This window comes from Haliotis cracherodii, unplaced genomic scaffold, assembly GCF_022045235.1.
Source record: "Haliotis cracherodii isolate W230 unplaced genomic scaffold, xgHalCrac1.p SCAF_5, whole genome shotgun sequence".
In the NCBI taxonomy this organism is placed as follows: Eukaryota; Metazoa; Mollusca; class Gastropoda; order Lepetellida; family Haliotidae; genus Haliotis; species Haliotis cracherodii.
This window is the reverse complement of record NW_027266308.1, coordinates 33462808-33484389: the sequence shown is the minus strand read 5'-3', so window position 1 is coordinate 33484389 and position 21582 is coordinate 33462808. Positions and strand designations below refer to the sequence as shown.

The window sequence follows — 21582 nt, the reverse complement described above, 5'->3', positions numbered from 1 at the left end:
CCATGACAAACACTTTCTTCTGACACCATGTGGCGATATTACAAAGACGTCTTTGTTCGTTAACTGTGTTTAATCACTGTACGTGTAGCTGTGTACAAGAGTGTGCCTGATGCCATGTGCTTGCAGCCGGCAGCATGCTCATGAGGGTTATCTCCCCTATCCTGGCTGATGCCCATTTAACATGTTTAAGGATGGGGCCCATTTAGGGCCTAGCTAATACCACAGATCTATGCTCAACTTGTGTCCAGAAGAGACATTTTCACTGGTGTGAGCAAGAGACATTTTGAGCTAAGTTAGAGATAACACAGACCTATATAAGTCTGTGGTGATAAGAGAGATTGAACTGCCACAACAAAGCCATGACAGTGAATGGTCCTGGGTATTGATCATCATAGAATGGAGGTACAATACTTTAAAATGAGGTGAGTGGTACAAGCTGATAAACTTTATTGATGCTCCATTATGAACAGCATATCCTTTTGAATAACATGGCTACACCATGTAAACATGGTAAGCAATGACATATCTATTGGCATGTTCTGAAAAATATGTCATCATATGTCAAGGATGACTATGTCCCCTCAAAATTGTACAAAGTAAGCACTTGATGGCCACCTGAAGGAAGGATCAGTTGCAGGCTCTTACACGATGCACAAATGTACTCATGGTATGTATAGAATGGACACAGAAAACAACAACATTGCACCCCAGGGGATGCACATAATATATTAAGTTTAATTGTACCCAACTCTTGACCCAGTACCTGTAATTAAAGTAATTATCATATCTTACACTACACCACATGATTTCATTACTTTACAGGACCCTCATATTTCCTCGAGGTGCTCTGGAAATAGATTTTGGGGAGTCTCCTGGACCCCTAGATTTGTAGGTCAAGGTAAAACACTGCATTTTTCTTTCCAAGTTACTTTTTTGGCGTTTTTAGTATAGTATAGTACTTGTTCAGAGAAAGAAACTAACAGTTTTAGTCCGCTAGTTCTTATAATGATAACATATAGCAAAACCCTGAAAAAGGGCAAATACCCTAACTATTGGACAGTTTGTCAAGGACTACAGGACTAGTGCCAATTTTTAACGCTGCTAAGTGTTAGCCTGCCGGCACTCGGCATTAAGGGGCCAAAACAAGGGTTGGTCAGCTTTAAGTCAGTATACTGTGTCCGAGTGGGGTATTCAAGATAAACTGCGGCATGGTATCTCAGTGGGCTAATACTATAAAATCGGCATGAATCTGGACTAGTTCAAGCAGTCCCACACACAAGCATACACGTGGACGCACGTCACTATATAAGTGCAATAATCTTAAACACAATGTTAAATGCCATTTCACCTCACTTCATATAACTTAAAACGAGAGTCCATTCAAAACCTTAGTCTTATTGTTTTTGTTCGCAATAGATTTCAAAATATGGTAAATATCTTTAATCATCTTTAGAACAGTGACTAATGATAGGGTATTACATTTAACGCAAATCTTTTCTAGATTAATAAGAGCTGTGGAAATATTATGGATAAAATTGATGGATTAGCCAAGAGCAAGAATTAGTTCACCTTCATGTCCAGCACCACCTGGTCAGTGTTACTTGATACTGTGTAGACCACGAGCCTCTATTGTTGTAAAAGCAAAATGTGGCAGTAATGTTTATCTTTACAATGGTAATCTGCCAGATTGTTTGTCTGTGAGGGATGAAATCTCAAATCTATTTGTTATGTGATCAACCAAGTTCATTTTAGTGGTCTTCTAAGGTGGTCACTAATTATTAGAAACCATACGAAAAAAGAACTGATCTGACTGGATTTCGTGTTTTCATCACAAGGAGCATAACCTGTGCTCTACACAGGGTGGTGAGGTTGATCTAAGAGAAGTCAAATTGAAAGGGCAAGACCAAAAACTTGACTGATATAGCCAAGTAGAAACTCTTGCATCGGGAAGATGATTGTTCGTTTACTTTGCCTATTTCATGTAGACCAATCCAAACTCATAGTGACAAGGATAATTTGTCATTTGATGCGAAAATATATATGGACTTCAGGTGTGTATGTATCGTAACTGAGTGTGAAATGTCTGTCATGTAAGAGATGTTTCAGAAGCACCATATGAAAACATGTTTTTTGTAAAGCTATCCCATATGGTGGAAAGTTGTCTTTATGTTCACATTTGCGTATTTTGTAGAACATGTTGGAGTGAAGGTTTAAGAGGAGATACACATATGTCCCTGTGGCATCCACAGAGTTAAATACACCCAAACTATTTTGTCATGAGAAACATCATGGCTGATCAGTCATGATTAATTGCTAGGGTTATCATTGTCTCACCTATCTATTGGAATCTGCCGTCTGGGTACATATTTGTGGTTACTTTCATCTCCATTCACTGAGCGTGACAACAAGGCCTCCCTCTCAGTGATATCTGCTACATATTCTGCCATCGTTCAGAGTGTTGCTTCAACCTTTCAAAGTTTGTAAAATCGTAGATCTACCAAATCATTTTCAGGAACTATTAAATAAATATCGTCTGTTGATCATCATCCCAAAGATCTCTAGCATCATCAACACTGAAACGAGAAAATGTGATGTGAATAAGTAAAAAGTGTTAACTTTCTATGGCTGTTTGACAGCTTACATCACGTGCAAATGGTTAGTAATAGAAACGAAAGGTCAATTAGAAGCCTAACTGTGTCAGTGTCACTGTCGGAATATATGCCAACTAAATAGTTTTTGTTATTGACAAATAACGCTTAAAAGTGAACAAACAGATTAAAACGTTTAAGTCAGTTAGAATAGATCATCATGTGGTGCTCGTTTGCGAAAATATACTTTATGGGTTCGAAAAGAATAGGAAAACCGGTGTCACAAATCTATTACCTTACTACACGAACTTTGCTCCATATTTACTTCGCCATATTGATACTCAATCGGAACTCCTCGAGTCTTTCCGTCAGTTTAGAAACTCCGAATGAAACGGGAAGTGGCACAAGTTAGCGCATGCGTATCATGTACCACGTGTTGAAACATGGCGGGGTATCCCCTGGATTTCTCGCAGAATGGCGAAATTCTGGTGTATTCTAGCCCAGACGGAGTTCTTAAGCTTTGGGATTCATCAACCGGACAACTTAATAAAGAGTACACACCAAGCTCTCACCTGTCAGCAACATGCAGTTGTCTGTCATGGGGCCCAGGACGGCACTTGTCGGTAATGAATATTTGCCACTTTTCTGAAGATATGCTGTTATAGTGTTAATCTTTCGATTCTTCGTAGTATATGTGATTTCAAGAAACTGCGTAAATGTGAAACCTCTGTTCGTTGTCGACATTATACATAAAGCGTCATGAATTAAATGTATTCTAAACAATACATGAGTGTATGAAGCGAAATATTTAAGAGCATGTGGAGCAGGGATAACGCGTGTTTTTCGGGGTATAACTAAGACACGTAAATAACCCCGACAGCCGGCATGGGTTTCGGATATTCGCTGGGTTTCAGAATATGACCACGATGGAGTGTGCACATGAGACCACCCTAGCCAGTGTTAATTGTTTAGTTGGCATTCTAGAAGTTGATGAGTAGCGATATAGTGAGTGAGTATGGTTTTACGCCACTTTTAGCAATATTCAAGCAATATCAAGGCAGCTGACACCAGAAATGGGCTTCACACATTGTACCCATGTTGAGAATCGAACCAGGCTCTTCGGCATGACGAGCAAACGCTTTAACCACTATGCAAACCGACCACCTATAGAATGATTAATTATGGCAAACCCCTTTAAAAGTGCAAATTTCATGTAGTCCTTGTATCATCTTAACTTTTGGGCAGTTTTGCATGGACTAAGTACAAGTGCTTATTTCTGTTGCAGATGAGTAATTAAGAAACATTCAACTTTGATTTTGTTTGTTGTTTAACGCTGCAGTTAGCAATATTCCAGCTATTTGACGTGATCTGTAATTAAACAAGTCTGGACCAGACAATCCTATGACATCGAGCATCAATCCACACAATTGGGATACAATGACATGTATCAACCAAGTTAGCGAGCCTGGCCACCCTCATCTCCACGGGTCCAACTTGACAGATAACAGCTCCTGGTTTATTGCATTTAGCGGCATTTCGATGTAGTCAAGTGTTCCGGAAGGAGAGAGATTCTACTCTCACTGCAGTTCCATTGGGCTTAGTGGTCAGAACTATGTACTAGCAAATAAAATAAATAAAAACATGAAAAATGAGAGTTAAGTGTTTGTTGCTGATAGAAATTCATTTGAAACTTTTAAGCGTATTTCTTTCTGCTGTAGGGTGGTCAGGTAGCCTAGTGGTTAAAACGAAGACCCGGGTTCGATTCCTGACATGGGTACAATGTGTGGTGTCCCCCACTGATATTGCTGGAATATTGCTAAAAGCGGTGTAAAATCACATTCACTCGCTCACTCACATATTAATGTATATGGCGATACTTGAACATGGTTAAATCATTGCCTTACAAAACTGGATACATGTGACCCCCAATATTTAATTCAAAGGGTCCTTTCATGAAATAATAAAGTCATGTATAGTAATAAAATGATGTCGTTTACTGTAAGCCTTGGTAATTGCCATAATTACAGTGCCTTTACATTTCTTGTCAAGAATTAGATAGATTGAATGTCATTGTGCATCCTGATGGAACAGTATATTGTTTCTGCTTCCATTCTATACATTTCTGCGTACGAGATGCACATATCTGCATCATGTGAAACCTTGCTTGAGTCATGATACGTTACATATCGCAATACTCAGTTTGTGCCATTTTTGCATGATATTGTCCAAGTTACATGTTGCCATGCTGATGAGTTTGTTGCTATCATCTGAACCAACCAGTTTGTGTGCCTTACAGGATGTTTTTTTTATGATAGTAAGGTTAATATTAGCCCTAGTCGTTATCAGGCTGAATTATTGCAAAACATAGTAAATGTCATTTTTGACAAATCAGTACAGCATTGAAATATGAATCAATACATGGCTAGGCGTAATGGGTATCATATGACTTGTGATGCACTGGTAAAGCGTGATAACCCTCCATTGTATGATTAACATGCTGAGTTGTTTTTAGGGTACCCCAAAGAGAAAAAGAAGAAAGAAATCAAGTGGAGGAATGGAAGAAATTGAGGATCTTGACCTCATCGCAATTGGTACGACCAATGGAAACATTCTTTTGTACAGTGTTGCCAAAGGAGACATCCATACTCAGTTTGTAAGTAACAAGTAAACACTTCAAACTTTTGTGTTAAATATTTCTAAATCTATTAAAATGTACAGTCACCAGGCATGTTTCTGTAGTAATGTAGGTTATGTATGATAAATGATCAAGCCTTACTCATAACAGTAATTGCCATTTTTTTCATTGAAGCCATTCAAATATACTTGCCCTTAATGGACCATACATGCCCTTTCCAGACCCTACATGCCCTTTCCAGACCCTACATTCCCTTTCCAGACCCTACATGCCCTTCCCACACCCTACATGCCCTTCCCACGCCCTACATGCCCTTCCCACACCCTACATGCCCTTCCCACACCCTACATGCCCTTCCCACGCCCTACATGCCCTTCCCACGCCCTACATGCCCTTCCCACGCCCTACATGCCCTTCCCACACCCTACATGCCCTTTCCAGACCCTACATGCCCTTCCCACGCCCTACATGCCCTTCCCACGCCCTACATGCCCTTCCCACGCCCTACATGCCCTTCCCACACCCTACATGCCCTTCCCACACCCTACATGCCCTCCCCACACCCTACATGTCCTTCCCACACCCTACATGTCCTTCCCACACCCTACATGTCCTTCCCACACCCTACATGTCCTTCCCACACCCTACATGCCCTTCCCACACCCTACATGCCCTTCCTTGACCCCACATACCCTTTCTTGACGTACATGCTTTTCGAAGGTGCCCTGCCCATCCTACATGCTAATCCTAGACCCTACATGCCATCTCCAGATTTCCCTGATCCTGACACGATATGTCCCACCACAACACTAAACGCTCTTTCCAGGCCCCACCTGTCTTCCTGGCACCTGTACAGATTCAGTGTCTGTATCAGTTGTGAAGGGCTGGAAAACCAACTCATGCCCCAGAACCACCACCCTACTCAACTCCCCACCCCCCGTCCTGTTGACACCTGACTAGATTCCATGTCTGGATCAGATGTACAGGGAAGGGATACCAATTCAGGCCACTGAACCACCACCCCCTGTCCTGTTGACACCTGACTAGATTCCATGTCTGGATCAGATGTACAGGGAAGGGATACCAATTCAGGCCACTGAACCACCACCCCCTGTCCTGTTGACACCTGACTAGATTCCATGTCTGGATCAGATGTACAGGGAAGGGATACCAATTCAGGCCACTGAACCACCACCCCCTGTCCTGTTGACACCTGACTAGATTCCATGTCTGGATCAGATGTACAGGGAAGGGATACCAATTCAGGCCACTAAACCACCACCCCACTGTAACCCCACCTCCTGTCCTATTGACACCTGACCAGATTCCATGTCTGGATCAGTTGTAAAGGGCAGGGATACCAACTCGGGCTACTGAAACAGATCAGTCACTTTGACCTTCCTGTTCAAATGCTCTGATACAGTTAACAATATCTTGGATATAGTCTCTTTGTTTCTGTGTGTGAATTCAACAGAATGTCTTCAGGGCTTAATCTGAAATGATTGCTATGTGTTTCAAACCATAAAAAAACCTTCTTTATCACAGGCATAAAAATGAAAATGAGAAAGAGATAATCATGAGTATTGTAGGAATAATTCCAATGTTATGAAACAATGGCTTTGAACTGATGTAACTATCAAATATATTACAAACTGAAGCTCTTGAAATCCAGTCCCAATCAATGCAATATATCCATCCATGTTCAACCAAATGTTAATTTCAGGAGGAGGGTCACACAGACACAGTCAACGGCACATGTTGGCACCCCGAAGCACCAACCTTGTACAGCTGCTCCAGTGATCACAATGTCATAGAGTGGGATGTTGTCACAGGCAAAGTCAAACAGTGAGTGGGGCACTGAGCAGCATGCTCCCATGTAAACGCCTTCTTTGTACAGAATGTTGGGTGCAATTCCAACTTGTTGATCTGTAGTCATCAGGATTTTAACATAGTGAAGGAATGTACCTCTCACTAAACAATGTAAAATCATTATTGAAGTTTAACACATATCTGCCAGCTAACCATGCTAACATACTTGGAATATTAAAATATGTTTGACTTTTGCTAAACAATGATCAAGATTGATAAATAAGAAAAGAACACAATAGATCTTCAGTTAATCATTTTACCATTTAATTAAAATCTTCTAAAGGGAATTTTGCTTCAGCACCAAAAATACGATGTTTGTTCTTTCTAGAATTAACATTGCCCAATGGGTGCAAGAACAATCCTGTGTTCCTAAATACTGCTTCTTCATCTGGTAGACGAAGCAGTGCACCAGCCAACACACATGTACTGCTATGTAGAGTTAAATATGCATCAGTAACATCTACACTGTTACACTTGTGTGTTACAACTGTTGCTTTCCTTTCAAGTATGTTAACCCTTTCGCCCCGACTGCCCGATTTATCGGGCAGCATAAACCGTGTCCCAGTACCCGGCTGCCCGAAAAATCGGGCGAGAACAGTCCAAGCCCCACACCCGGCTGCCCGATAAATCGGGCGGCGCGAGCGTGTTTACAAAATCGCTCTTTCTACTTCCTTTCTCGTGTGTAATCTCGTTCTAAATATGGAAACGAGATCTACACGTGATTGACACGTCATTCTATGGAATTTCCCCGTCTTTTTGGCGCGAAAATCGCGGATGTCACCTGTTTTCGCGACAGGTATTTTTCTCGCTTGAATCGTAAATCAAGCGTAATGGCGGCCAACTACGATTAGGATAGCGATCAGATGATTAACAACGACTCTATCGGGAATAATAATGTGTTTGAATTGAATAATTTAAGCGAAGGGGAGAGGGAATTTCGCGAATATTTTGGTGAAGATTTTGACGGTTTCGACGAGGTGTCCCCCCCGCCAACTTTCAAGAATGGGAGTGGCAGAGGGATCACAACAGTGGAGACATGAGGGATTTTGAAGAGGCGACCGGACTCAAGAATATATATATATTGACACGTACGGTGAGTGAAGAGTCATGCTATTGATTTTTTCCAACTGTTTTACAATGATTCTGTGTTTGAACAGATTATCAGTGCGACGAATGAGAATGCACGTGAACGAGCGATCACAACAACAACAAAGGTGAGTGGCATGACGTATTTGTTTCTTTTTTTTTAATTTATTTTTCTGATCGCAATCCGAATTGTAGTTTGCCGGTTTGTCGTATGTCCTTATATTTCGCTCAATTTGAATAAAATTTATTTCTATAATCATGTTTGTTCTCTTGTTTTTTACAGCTTAATTTAAATTTTAGTAACTGTATAAATTATTTATTTATTGATTGATTTAATAAAGTACTGATTTAATTTATTATGCAGTTGTAAATAGCAGTGTATTGTAAATATGTTATCACAACTTTCATATTTGCAGAACTTGAATTTACGATCTTTCTGTCCTTTTACAATCTTTCCCTCTTCAGATCAATCTGTGATATCTTCCCTGTGATGTCATTCTTATAGTAGCTGTGGTTCAATGTTCATGTAATGTGATAAATTACTTTTTAAAAACTTAAATACTTAATTTTTGTTTCAAATCCTGAAAAAGAACAAAATAAATCAAATATTTGTTTTTACCTGTGTTAACGAGTTTACCTGCGTTAACAAGTTTACCTGCGTTAACAAGTTTACTTGTGTTAACGAGTTTACCTAAGAGGCTGTAGGTGTATCATAAGTAATATGTGACATCAGTATAGAAAACAAAGTCAGTACCAAGAGTTGTAAACTTGTTTATTTGTTTACAGATGTGCATGAAGAGAATTTACCTGTAACACCTGCGATTACCTGTGCCGTCCAAGATGACAAGACCACTGTGTTATGTTTACCTTGTATCTGTGATTTAGTTTTGTGATTTTTAATACAATTTGAGCCAAAATTCATTGTCTGTTTTCATTTTTTCAGTGTTTTCAAGTTTTATTTCACTTGTAAACACCTGTAATTAGATAATGACAAAGGTTAGAGACAATAACAACAAAGAATATTAAAGTATACTTAATCCTCTTTACAATGGTATATGATCAATGTATATTAAAAGCAAGTTTCTGGTAGAAAAAGTGCATCAAAAATGATGGTGTGATTTTCCAATAATACTGCCAGGGAGGCCAGTGTACAGGCCTTGTCAGTGTCAGGGACTGCAGGGTTTCAAGGGACATAACTCTGGGGCAGCCAGTGATGAAAGAGTTAAAAGGGTTTTGAAATATTTTCATTGTTGGTGAAGAAATAAACATAAGTTATTGCATTTCATGTATCAGCTGTGTATAAAAGATAACATCCTTTTGAGAAAATGGTAATAATTGTGTGGATAGAGATGCTTGTCAGCATTTTTTGTAAAATACCAGCTGCTGTGTCATTTAGGTTTGGGGAAATGGTATAAACTGTCATCGATCTCAATTGCGTGGATCGATGCTCATTATGTCCATCACTGGATTTTCTGGTCCAGACTCGACTATTTACAGACTGACGTTATATACCGGTAGCTGGAATATTGTTAAGTGGGTCCTTAAACAACAAACACAAAAAGTTAACCATATTGCACCAAAAATACGATGTTTCTTCTTGTTTAGAAAAAGCATTGCCCAATGGGTGCCAAAACAATTTGTGTTGTTCAATACTGTTTGTTCTTATGAACAATATCAGTGTACCAGCAAACACACATCCGATTTGACTCAACCACAACCGATAAATTCTTGGTGTAATATCAAGAATTATTAAATCAGAATAATGTGAAATGTTTTTCAAAAGTGCAATATTTGTTTCTTCGTCGTCATGGACATGATTTTAAAAACTTTTATTAGTTTAAAAATAATGTGTTGCATATTAGTGCATTGTTCACATTCTGAAATGAACATGCAGTTTAACATGTTAAGGTCAGGCAGGTGTAATACCTTGGTTTACAGATTTCAAGAGCCAATTTAAGTCGGGGTCCCCCATTTACCGGTAGTCATCAGTGTACATTGTGTAGTATTTATTGGCAGCATTAATTTTGCCTAAAATCCTTGCTTTTGAAAAGAATGATTTAATAATAAATGGAAATGGAAGTCTTTTTCACAGTTGATCCTCAGATAACATGGTTAATCATCTTATGTAATTAACATTTTGTGTAGGAATTATGTTTCTTAACTCATCTATGCCAACTAACACACTTGGAATATTAAGACATATTTGACTTATTTGAAAAAAGGGACACAACAGAGCTTTGACCAAGATTTTTTATACCTTTACATCTTCAGTTAATCATTTTACCATTGAATTAAAATCTTCTAAAGGGAATTTTGCTTCAGCACCAAAAATACGATGTTTGTTCTTTCTAGAATTAGCATTGCCCAATGGGTGCAAGAACAATCCTGTGTTCCTGAATACTGCTTCTTCATCTGGTAGACGAAGCAGTGCACCAGTCAACACACATGTACTGCTATATAGAGTTAAATATGCATCAGTAACATCTACACTGTTACACTTGTGTGTTACAACTGTTGCTTTCCTTTCAAGTATGTTAAAAGGGTTTTGAAATATTTTCATTGTTGGTGAAGAAATAAACATAAGTTATTGCATTTCATGTATCAGATTTGTATAAAAGATAACATCCTTTTGAGAAAATGGTAATAATTGTGTGGATAGACATGCTTGTCAGCATTTTTTGTAAAATACCAGCTGCTGTGTCATTTAGGTTTGGGGAAAAGGATCAAATGGTATAAACCTTTGAGGCCATATGTTGCCTGCAAGAACATGAATATTGAATTGTCAGATTGTTCTTATGTTAATTATTTGATATGGATAAACATTAAAAAAGAAAATGATAAATTATTCACACTACACATTTATCATGATTGTCATTGTTCATGGTTGTATTGAAATATCTGGTATATGGCTTTTGTTTTATTGAAATATCTGGTATATGGCTTTACAATTTAAATTCATGCAAACAGATTATCAGTAAAACATGCTTAAAACCTATCTGTAACCATGGTAACCTGAGTAGTGATCAACATTGTGACCATGTGAATGATGTGGTATTGAGAATATGTCCTCAGCAACACATGCTCGCCGTGAGAGGCGACTAACGGGATCGGGTGGTCAGACACGCTGACTTGGTTAATGCATGTCATTGTATCATAATTGTCTGTATCAATGATCATGATGTCAATTGATCAATGCTCATGATGTCAATTGATCAATGCTCATGTCAAGACCTGTGAAGATTCGGGGTAGAATAGGTCTTCAGCAACCCATGCTTGCTGTAAAAGGCAACTATGCTTGTCGTAAAAGGTGACTAACAGGATCGGGTGATCAGACTTGCATGTCATCGATCTCAATTGCGTGGATCGATGCTCATGATGTCCATCACTGGATTGTCTGGTCCAGACTCAATTATTTACAGACTGACGTAATATACTGGTAGCTGGAATATTGTTAATTGGGTCTTTAAACAACAAACACAAAAAGTTAACCATATTGCACCAAAAATACGATGTTTCTTCTTGTTTAGAAAAAGCATTGCCCAATGGGTGCCAAAACAATTTGTGTTGTTCAATACGGCTTGTTCTTATGAACAATATCAGTGTACCAGCCAACACACATCAGATTGGACTCAACCACAACTGCTAAGCTCTTGTTGTAATATCAAGAAATATTAAGTCAGAATAATGTGAAATGGTTTCAAAAGTGCAATATTTGTTTCTTCGTCATCATGGCCTTGATTTTTAAAACTTTTGTTTAAAAATAATGTGTTGCCTTTTGCATTGTTCACATTCTGAAATGAACATGCAGTTTAACATGTTAAGGCCAGGCATGTGTAATGCCTTGATTGGCAGATTTCAAGAGCCCATTTAGTCATCAGTCTATATAGTGTAGTATTTATTGGCAGCATTTATTTTGTTTCAAATTCATGCTTTTGAAAAGAATGATTTAATAATAAATGGAAACGGAAGTTATTTTGACAGTTGATCCTCAGATAACATGGTTAATCATCTTATTTAATTAACATTTTGTGTAGGAATTATGTTTCTTAATTCATCTAAGCCAACTAACATACTTATAATATTAAGACATATTTGACTTTTGCTAAACAATGTTTAAGATTGATAGAAAAAAAGGGACACAATAGAGCTTTGACCAAGATTTTTTATCCCAGTCGATTTTCAGTTAATCATTTTATCATTCAATTAAAATCTTCTAAGGAGAATTTTGCCATCAGCACCAAAAATACGATGTTTGTTCTTTCTAGAACTAACATTGCCCAATGGGTGCAAGAACAATCCCGTGTTCCTAAATACTGCTTCTTCATCTGGTAGACGAAGCAGTGCACCAGCCAACACACATGTACTGCTTTCCAGAGTTAAATATGCATCAGTGAAAACACAGTGAAGTAATTATAAACATTAAACATGTTAAACCAATAACAATTGTGTATAAAAACATTCCTGAAAAGGTTGTAAGATGTTGTAACATGATGCAAAGTTTTACGTTCCTTGTATTAGCGTGTCAGTTTCAGCGTCCAAATCATCGCATGGTTGGATAAGTTCTTGGTGCCAAAACATGCCGCAGGGTACACATAGAACATGTAGAAATCAGATCTCTTTATAAAATAACTTATGTTGGTGTTGATCCTAAGAGGGCAGAGATAAATGCACCTTCGCTTCATTCCACTGGACAAATAGATAGAACATTGTTGTGAGCACACTTAATTTGTGAGAATTCAAATATGCTGAATGTCAAATATAATTAAATGAAAAATACTCTTGTTGGCATACATACATGTATGTCGCAGAGGGCACACCTGAACATCTGTGTTGTCATGCTTCTAAGTGTTTCTATCTCCGTAGTGTCAAGACTCCTAAAATGTTACATCCATGGCATGGTCAGTGAAATTCAGGTTGTATCATTGGCCTGGCTATGTTTACATTCATCACATTGGCTCTCTAATAATAGTAACATAAACACCGCCTCTGTGTTCTAGTGGTAGATTGTCTGCCTGTAGAGCAGAAGGTCCAGGGTTCTATCTCTGCCTGCATTGTACCAAAAGACGTTAAAAGATGATGCCCTGTATGGCGCTCGGCATTAAGGGGATTAAACAAGGACTGGATGGCTCAGCGTCAGTATACTGTGTCTACATGGGGTATCCATGCTTATTCGGCTTATATGGGGTCATATACGGTAAACTTTGGCATGGTATCGCAGTGGGATGGCGCTATATTATAGAATCAGCATTTGTCCGCTATATAAGTGCAATAAACCCATTTCACCTCATCTCTAAAAAAAACCAACTTTTTAATTTCTAAATAGTTTTTAGTTTAAAAGACTTTTAGGAGGATCATACTCGTTAGTTTTGAGCAAACCATGTTTACCAACAATCAAACAAATAGCCTGATGTACAATGAATAATACTTGGCACCAAAAATACGATGTTTCTTCTTGTCTAGAAAAAGCATTGCCCAATGGGTGCAACAACAATCTTGTTTTCTAACATACTGCTTGGTTTTCTCATGGACTGGAGCAGTGCACCAGTCAACAGACATCCCGTTTTGGTTTGACAAAGATCAGCCAATATGATGTAGTTAGAGTCTCATTTAACTCTGCAGACTAAAATTTACAGGAACTTTTTCTTGCAGTAGGAGTGTCATTGATTGGACATTTTAGTACTGTAGTATTGATGTATCACCTCAAAAGTATGATATATCAGTTAATGATAAGACAGATTATTCTGAATGTGAGTAGATAAAAATTACAATGTAGATCTGCAGTTAATCAGTTTAATGCTAATTATGAACTCGGCTGATCCGTTAACTGTTCAATATTGAATTTCTGCCTTCTCATTGTCCCTAACAATGGTTATCTTGATAAATGTAAACTTCTGTGTCAGTGAATTATCAATTGGATGTTGATCTCCTTAAACTTTTAGTGATACAGCATCAATGTTACAAATTTACCAATATTGCGATATTCATTGACATCCCTAGTTTATGGGGGTGGATGTATACTGAGATACTTTGAAAAGCTTTTAGTGGGGTATCCATGTTAAACTGCATCATAAGTAGTATCGACGATGGGGGTGCAGCCCCACCATACCATGGACCTGGTCCAACTCCTGGCAATGCTTCCATGGAGGTCTTAAGTTATATAAATTATGTGATGTCGATCACTGATTTGTCATATATGGCTAGCAAAATGTAGCGTCTGCTTAGCTAAACTTTAGCAGTTGCTACATTTTACAAGGCAGTTGCTACATTTGTACAGTGTATATTCTGTGTGTCTGTCTGTTTCAGGAAGTGGAAGGCCGACAAGGGCAGTGTATATTCTGTGTGCATGTGTTCACACAGTCACCTTCTCACAGCTGGCAGGTCAATCAAGTTGTGGGAAATTCATACACGGCAGGTTTTAAAGGTAAGAATGCTTCTCCAAATTTTCATATAGTTTTACCGTGATGCAAGGCGTCATGATCAGGTTAGTATGGTTAGTAACACTAACTGCTGCAAAACAGCTGATGCATTAAGCAGTAATCTCACTTAGTCATTTTAGCAGAAGGGGCCACGGGTCGCTGTGCAGAGTTGTGTCCCTTCGGCGTGCCAGAAACCTATGATCGTGGGTTGGAATCCCGGAATCCCTGATTATGTTTCTAGGTTTGTCAGCACCATACCCATGCTCATGGGTTTCACTGAAGTGGTTAACGTATGAGACCTGCCTCACTTGTGTGGGCTTTCCTCCCACATTCAGCTGACACGCTGTGATACAACTGCTTAAAAGTGGCGTTAAACTCAACTCACCCACTCATCTTAGCAGTAAGCATGAAGGACCTGTGTCATGTGTATGTAGACTCATGATTGCAGGTGTCTCGGAGACCTGACAGTCTGTAACTTATTTGCAGAGTTACCTCCCTTATCTACCAGGATCTGCCGGTCATGGTTTGAATCCCTGATTCACCCTGACGACCTGTAGGTTTTTTGTCTGCTATACCCATGCATTACAGTTTACACCAATGTAATAACACTTTATTGAGTCTCTCTCCCCCTCCACTCTCTCACACTAAGATTAACACAAAATACTGTCAAAGTGACATTAAGACCAAGTTCATCATGTTCATCTCCTTTTGCAGAGTTTCACTGGCCATGCAACAGAAGTATTCAGACTGATTTCTGTTCCGTTAATTGGGGAAACTCCTCCGAATCCAAACTCAGCTGAACTTTCATACTTCCTGTCTGCTGCCCGGAGCGACCGAGTCATTAATGCATGGTGAGTCATGTGATGCTGTATGCATATAACAAGGGATGAAATCCTGAGCAAGTCCTATTGCAATAGAGATGTAATATTTTCATTCATTTTCTTTCCACCGCCTCTGTAGTCTAGTGTATAGAGCATCTGCATGGAGAACAGAAGGTCGGGGCAAAAGATGTTTAAAGATGGTACTTGTTACCTTGCCTGGTGCTCAGCTTAAATAGGATAGTGCAAGGACTGCCTGTCTCTGGAGTCGCTATACTGTGTCTGAGTGATGTAAGGGGCACGGGTGGCCCAGTTGTCTAAGGCGCTGTGATTCGCTGTGCAGAGTTGTGTCCCTTAGGCACACCAGAAACCTATGATTGTGGGTTCGTATCCGGGTTCACCCCAATTATGTTTCTATGTTCGTCAGCACCATACCTGTACCTGTGGGTTCCACCGAAATGGTAAACGTCTGAGACCTGCATCACTTCAGGCTTTCCTCCCACATTAAGCTGACACGCTGTGATATAACTGGAATACTGTTAAAAGCAGCGTTAAACCCAACTCACTCACTCACTCGTTAACTACCAACAGCAAGGACTTCTTTATTGATTTCCCAATTGATATTTGGCTGCACATTTGGTAACATATTCAGTCTGTTTTCTGTTGTAGGATTTCCCATTTAGTATTTGTAATTGAGAAACCTTCAGAAAGTGATTTTCAGTGTTCAGAAACAATCCCTATTTTTATGACTTTAATTCAGTGAAAGCACTCATTAAATTTCCTGCCAAGAACCAATGGTTCTCCCTTTCACCTTGGACCCGTGAAGAATTCGGGGTAGAATAGGTCTTCAGCAACCCATGCTTGCCGTGGTAAAACTGTGGCATGGCATCTCAGTGGGTAAGCACAATAAAACCAGCACATTAGCGTGAACTAGTCCAAGCAGCCATACACATGTGCATGCACATTGCTAAGTAAGTGCAATAATCTCAAATGCAGCGTTTAACCTCATTTCACCTCACCTCACTTCTCCATTGATAAGTCAGCATTTGTTTCAAAATTACTTATTCCTTCAAGTGTTGTTATTGTCGTTGTAACTTCAACTTCAATGTACGCATTAATTCAACTGTCATTCTTGGACATGTTTGGGGCGGTCGGGTAGCCTAGTGGTTAAAGCGTTCGCTCGTCACGCCGAAGACCGGGGTTCGATTCCCGACATGGGTACAATGTGTGAAGCCCATTTCTGGTGTCCCCCGCTGTGATTTTGCTGGATTATTGCTTAAAGCGGCGTAAAACCATGCTCACTCACTCACTCACTCTTGGACATGTTTGGTTGGTATCTGTCAGTGTTTAGAATGACTTCATTTTCAACATGTTTTCAACCATTATGCCAAAACATAGTTCCTACTTTCTTTCTACCTTATCTCTCCTCAGCGGAAAGTCTATATGAGCCTTATATGTGATTGTGCAGTGTCCCATATGTCAGTCTGGCACAACCACCCTACTCCGCTCCACCTCCTGTCCTATTGACACCTGACCAGATTCTATGTCTGGATCAGTTGTAATGGGCAGGGATACCAATTCAGGCCACTGAACCACCACCCCACTGTAACCCCACCTCCTGTCCTATTGACACCTGACCAGATTCTATGTCTGGATCAGTTGTAAAGGGCAGGGATACCAACTCGGGCTACTGAAACAGATCAGTCACTTTGACCTTCCTGTTCAAATGCTCTGATACAGTTAACATTATCTTGGATATAGTCTCTTTGTTTCTGTGTGTGAATTCAACAGAATGTCTTCAGGGCTTAATCCAATATGATTGCTAAGTTTTCCAAACTATAAAAAAAACAGACATAAAAATGAGAAAGAGATAAAAATGATTAATGTAAGAATAATTCCAATGGTCTGAAACCCAGGAATGTTTCATGAATACTTTGTCAAACTTCTTTGAAGTTGGAGTACTAAGTAAGGATAAGATATATGAATGAACAACATCTTTGTTACAATTAGGAGCAACCTGCACCGAAACGTCGCTCCTACTTGTAATAAAGAAGTTGTTCATTCATATATCTTATCCTTACTTAGTGTGCCCTCAACAGTTGCTTTTCATTAGGTTTGTATGCAATAAAGTTGAAAACGTTATCTTTAGCATTGTGGCAAGAAAAAGGCAAATATAACCACTGATACACCACCCTACTCCACCCTATCGCCACCCCCTGTCCTATTGACACCTGACCAGATTCTATGTCTGGATCAGTTGTAAAGGGCAGGGATACCATCTCAGGCTACTGAAACAGATTGATCAATTTGACCTTTTTGTTCAAATGCTCTGAAACATTTAATGATGTTGAAATTGTCTGGATATTCCTATGAATTAGCTACCTTATTCTTGTTCAAATTGGCTCACATCAAAGTACAGTTTATTTTTCTCCCCATGGGGATCTAGGTGAGAGTAAGTCGTGTCAAAGATGGATCAGGTGCTCAACCTCCTTGACTTGTTTCTTTGTGTTTCCTGATACCCCGACTGGGTGTGCCATGCTGATGCCTTTATTTCCAGGATGTTTCTATCCACTAGCATTTCTATTCCTTAGTGTTACAAATCATTTAGAGACAATAAGCTCCAGACTACATGTCAATATTGTGTTTGTTTGAGTACAAGTAAGGTGTACCTAAAATGGGATCATGCTGTGTTGTGACTGCATGGGATAGTGATTATGTCAAAAGCATGATTACTGACTGATTTGTAAAGGCAAGACCTGTGAAGATCATTGTTTTTATAGGTTTTCAGCAACCTATGCTTGTCGTAAAAGGCTACTAACAGGGTCAGGTGGTCAGATTCGCTGACTTGGTTGATGCATGTCATCGTATCCCATTTGCGTGGATAGATGCTCATGATGTCAATCACTGGATTATCTTGTCAAGACTCGATTATTTACAGACCGCCGTCATATAGCTGGAATATTGCTGAGTGCGTCATAAAACAACAAACCAACACTCAAAGTAAGGGCCAGAATAGACTTTCACATGGCTTGAATATCGCTGTCTGTAAAACAACACATTATCAGCTGATTTGTTTTCAAGGCATTCACAGTGGAAAGAGGGATGATTGGTAATGTTTTGTTCTTCCCTACAGGCAGATTGACACATCCTCCAAGGACAAAAATGCCCTAGCTTCTTTCTCTCTACCTGATGAACCTGTCTATGTAAATATTTCCAAGTCATCAAAAGATCAGGTGAGGGAACAGTATTAGAACTTATCAGTCTTGCTGTGGGTCATACACTGCATTGGTTTGTCTTTTAGCATCAGGCTGCTTAGATGAATCATTACACCGCAGTTATCAACATCCGGTGAAGATAGGTAGGTCTAGAGTAGGGCTTAGCAACCGATGCTTGTCGTATAAAGTGACTGCTTGTCGTAAAAGGGACCGGGTCGCCAGGCTTGCTGACTTTGTTGATTCATGTCATCATCTCCCATTTGCGTGCTCAATGCTCATGATGTCAATCACTGGATTGTCTGGTCCAGACTCGATTATTTACAGACCGCTGTCATATAGCTGGAATATTGCTGACTGTGGCGTTAAACAACAACAAACAAACAAACATCAATATGAAGGTTAAGTCAAAGCAGTGATAATCTTCAAACTGTATGGCGTCATCCGCTCAACCACAAACATAACATTCTAACAGTCAGACCACCTCTGTGGTCCGGTGGATAGAGAGCACCTGCCAGGAAGGCTGGTTGTTCAGTCCCAGTTGTGTCATACAGAAATGTATTAAAACAATGTAGTAGTTGAATCAAATATATTAAATCTTTCTCTTTATATTAAGCATGCATTAGCCAAAAGAAATGAATCAATCAAACAACGTGTATATCCCAATGTGTAACAAATGTAATTGTATCTACATGCGTAACTCTTTCTTGTATATGGGCCGGTGGCCTTTTGTACAATAAACTTCTTTGACTTGACTTTGACTACCCAGCTGGTGCTCAGCATTTCTTTTGTGTGGTTTAGCCAAAGGTATTTGATGCAACATATACAGACATAACAATGAAGACTGTCATTGTTGTATTCAGTAATGATAATGGTATGAGTTGTGTTCAGAATGAACCCTTCTTTATTTCAGTCCATCTTGTTAGCGGTTGTTACAAAAAGTGGTCAAGTGCTAGTGTTTGAACACACGTTAAATGGGTAAGTTACCACCATGACCATACTGCACTGTGTTAGTGAGAATCCCTGTAACCATGGTAACAAGGCACGTTGGTGTGGGGTATTCCAGTGTATTCAGGACGCTGTCAGGTCAGTCACCCTTAGTGGTCTGTAAAGTGCTGCTTAAACTGCCATACTGGTATGCAGGCCTACTACTAATGTGTAGACCCGTGAAGATTCTGGGGTAGAATAGGTCATCAGCAACCCATGCTTGCCATAAAAGGTGACTATGCTTGTCGTAAAAGGCAACTAACGGGATCGGGTGGTCAGGCTCGCTGACTTGGTTGATGCATGTCATCGATTCCAATTGCATGGATCGATGTTCATGATATTAATTACTGGATTGTCTGGTCCAGACTCGATTATTTACAGACCGCCGTAATATAGCTGTAATATTGCGATTGAGTGAGGCGTTAAACAACCAACTAATGTGTAATGAATGAAAATGTCTGTTGTATTTGATACCAAAGGTGTAAGATTGCTGTTTATGGTGTTGAGTTCCATCCACTTGGCTCATAAACTACCAACAGCAAGGACTTCTTTTTTGATTTCCCATGGGCTGATATTTGGCTACACATTTGGTAACATATTCAGTCTGTTTAGGGTTGTAGGATTTTCCATTTAGTATTTGTAATTTAGAAAACTTTGGAAAGTGTTCAGAAACAATCCCTATTTTTATGACTTGAATTCAGTGCCAGCACTCATTAAATTTCCTGCCAAGAACCAATGGTTCTCCCTTTCACCTTGCTACAGGTGGTCTTATTTACATCGCTGGTCAGTTTGTATTGCTTCTGTTGTGAAATATATAGTTCACTTATGATATATGACATTCTTTCAGGAGGTTAAAAAAGCCACTTCGTCCGAAAGTTAAGATACAGGTGGTGACGGCTGGTGGCGGTGTTAAGGAGGACACGCCCCGACCAATCCCGGTGCTCGCAGCTCAGGTACAGGGAGGAAAGGAGAAAAGTTTGTTGCTAGCTCATGGTAGCTACCTCAAACCTACTTTCGAGAAAGTGGTAAGATATGATCTGATTTAAATCTTTTGTACATGTATAATTATTGTTTATTACAAATAAGGACATGCTTGTTGTAAGAGATGACTAACGGGATTGGGTGGTCAGACTCACTGACCTGGTTGATGTTATATTCCAATTGTGTGGATCGATGCTCATGGTGTCAATCACTAGATTGTCTGGTCCCTGGATTGTCTGGTCCACTCTCAATAACTCACAGACCGCCGCCATATAGCTGGAATATTGCTGAGAACAGCGTAAAACAACAATCTCATTAAAATCAGATCTAAATTCTCGCTGCCTCTAAACAAAGATCTGAGGACATCCCATTACGGGTCACATCAGAGCAACCTTTTGACCGACCACTGAAATGACAAGAAGTCGACCACAGTCAATTAGGAAGCAGCTTTCTCGAGCTTTACTGAACTCGTTTCAACCTGGTGACTTCCATTTCAGACTACGCTTGAAAAATATGTTGACAGTTCTCGATTAAAATTTTGGAACATTCCGGAATGTCTAATATTTGGTTTAGATTGTATGGCAGTGCTTCCCGCGTACTGTGCAACGCCTCCTCTGTTCGAATGTTTATCCCACGGAAGCGAGAGTGGACGATAATTTTGACGGAATCAGTCGCAACTGTCGATTGGAATACCCTGTGTTAATGTTTTCAAGGTTGCATGAGTAGAAAACACATTCCAAATGTCACTTTCATGATCTGGTAAGCAACGTTTTCATTGGTCAGATGAAAGGTCGTTCTGGCTTGACCCGTAATGGGATGTCCTCAGAGCTTTGTTTAGCGACAGCGATAACTAAGATCTGATTTTAATGAGATTGCGTAAAACAACAAACCAACAAAGTTAAACATAATGCACCAAAAATACGATGTTTCTTCTTGTTTAGAAAAAGCATTGCCCAATGGGTGCAAAAATAATTTGTGTTGTTCAATACT

General features: G+C 39.5%; 2 protein-coding genes across 2 annotated transcripts in view; one reads left to right on the top strand and one right to left on the bottom strand.

The window, feature by feature from the left end:
• The window catches only part of LOC139442248 (equilibrative nucleoside transporter 3-like), a 29941-nt gene extending 27006 nt beyond the window's left edge, over nucleotides 1-2935 (bottom strand). The window contains exons 1-2 of the mRNA XM_071223036.1: nucleotides 2884-2935; nucleotides 2335-2573 (exon numbers count right to left, since the gene is read on the bottom strand). Of these exons, the coding sequence (XP_071079137.1) occupies nucleotides 2335-2447 (113 nt within the window). The 5' untranslated portion in view covers nucleotides 2448-2573; nucleotides 2884-2935. The remainder of the gene's footprint in view (nucleotides 1-2334; nucleotides 2574-2883) is intronic.
• A 76-nt stretch (nucleotides 2936-3011) lies between these two features.
• LOC139442375 (WD repeat-containing protein 43-like) overlaps nucleotides 3012-21582 on the top strand; it is a 35531-nt gene continuing 16960 nt past the window's right edge. Inside the window, exons 1-8 of the mRNA XM_071223176.1 lie at nucleotides 3012-3211; nucleotides 5101-5241; nucleotides 6947-7068; nucleotides 14482-14599; nucleotides 15309-15445; nucleotides 18546-18645; nucleotides 19538-19602; nucleotides 20459-20636. Of these exons, the coding sequence (XP_071079277.1) occupies nucleotides 3032-3211; nucleotides 5101-5241; nucleotides 6947-7068; nucleotides 14482-14599; nucleotides 15309-15445; nucleotides 18546-18645; nucleotides 19538-19602; nucleotides 20459-20636 (1041 nt within the window). The 5' untranslated portion in view covers nucleotides 3012-3031. The remainder of the gene's footprint in view (nucleotides 3212-5100; nucleotides 5242-6946; nucleotides 7069-14481; nucleotides 14600-15308; nucleotides 15446-18545; nucleotides 18646-19537; nucleotides 19603-20458; nucleotides 20637-21582) is intronic.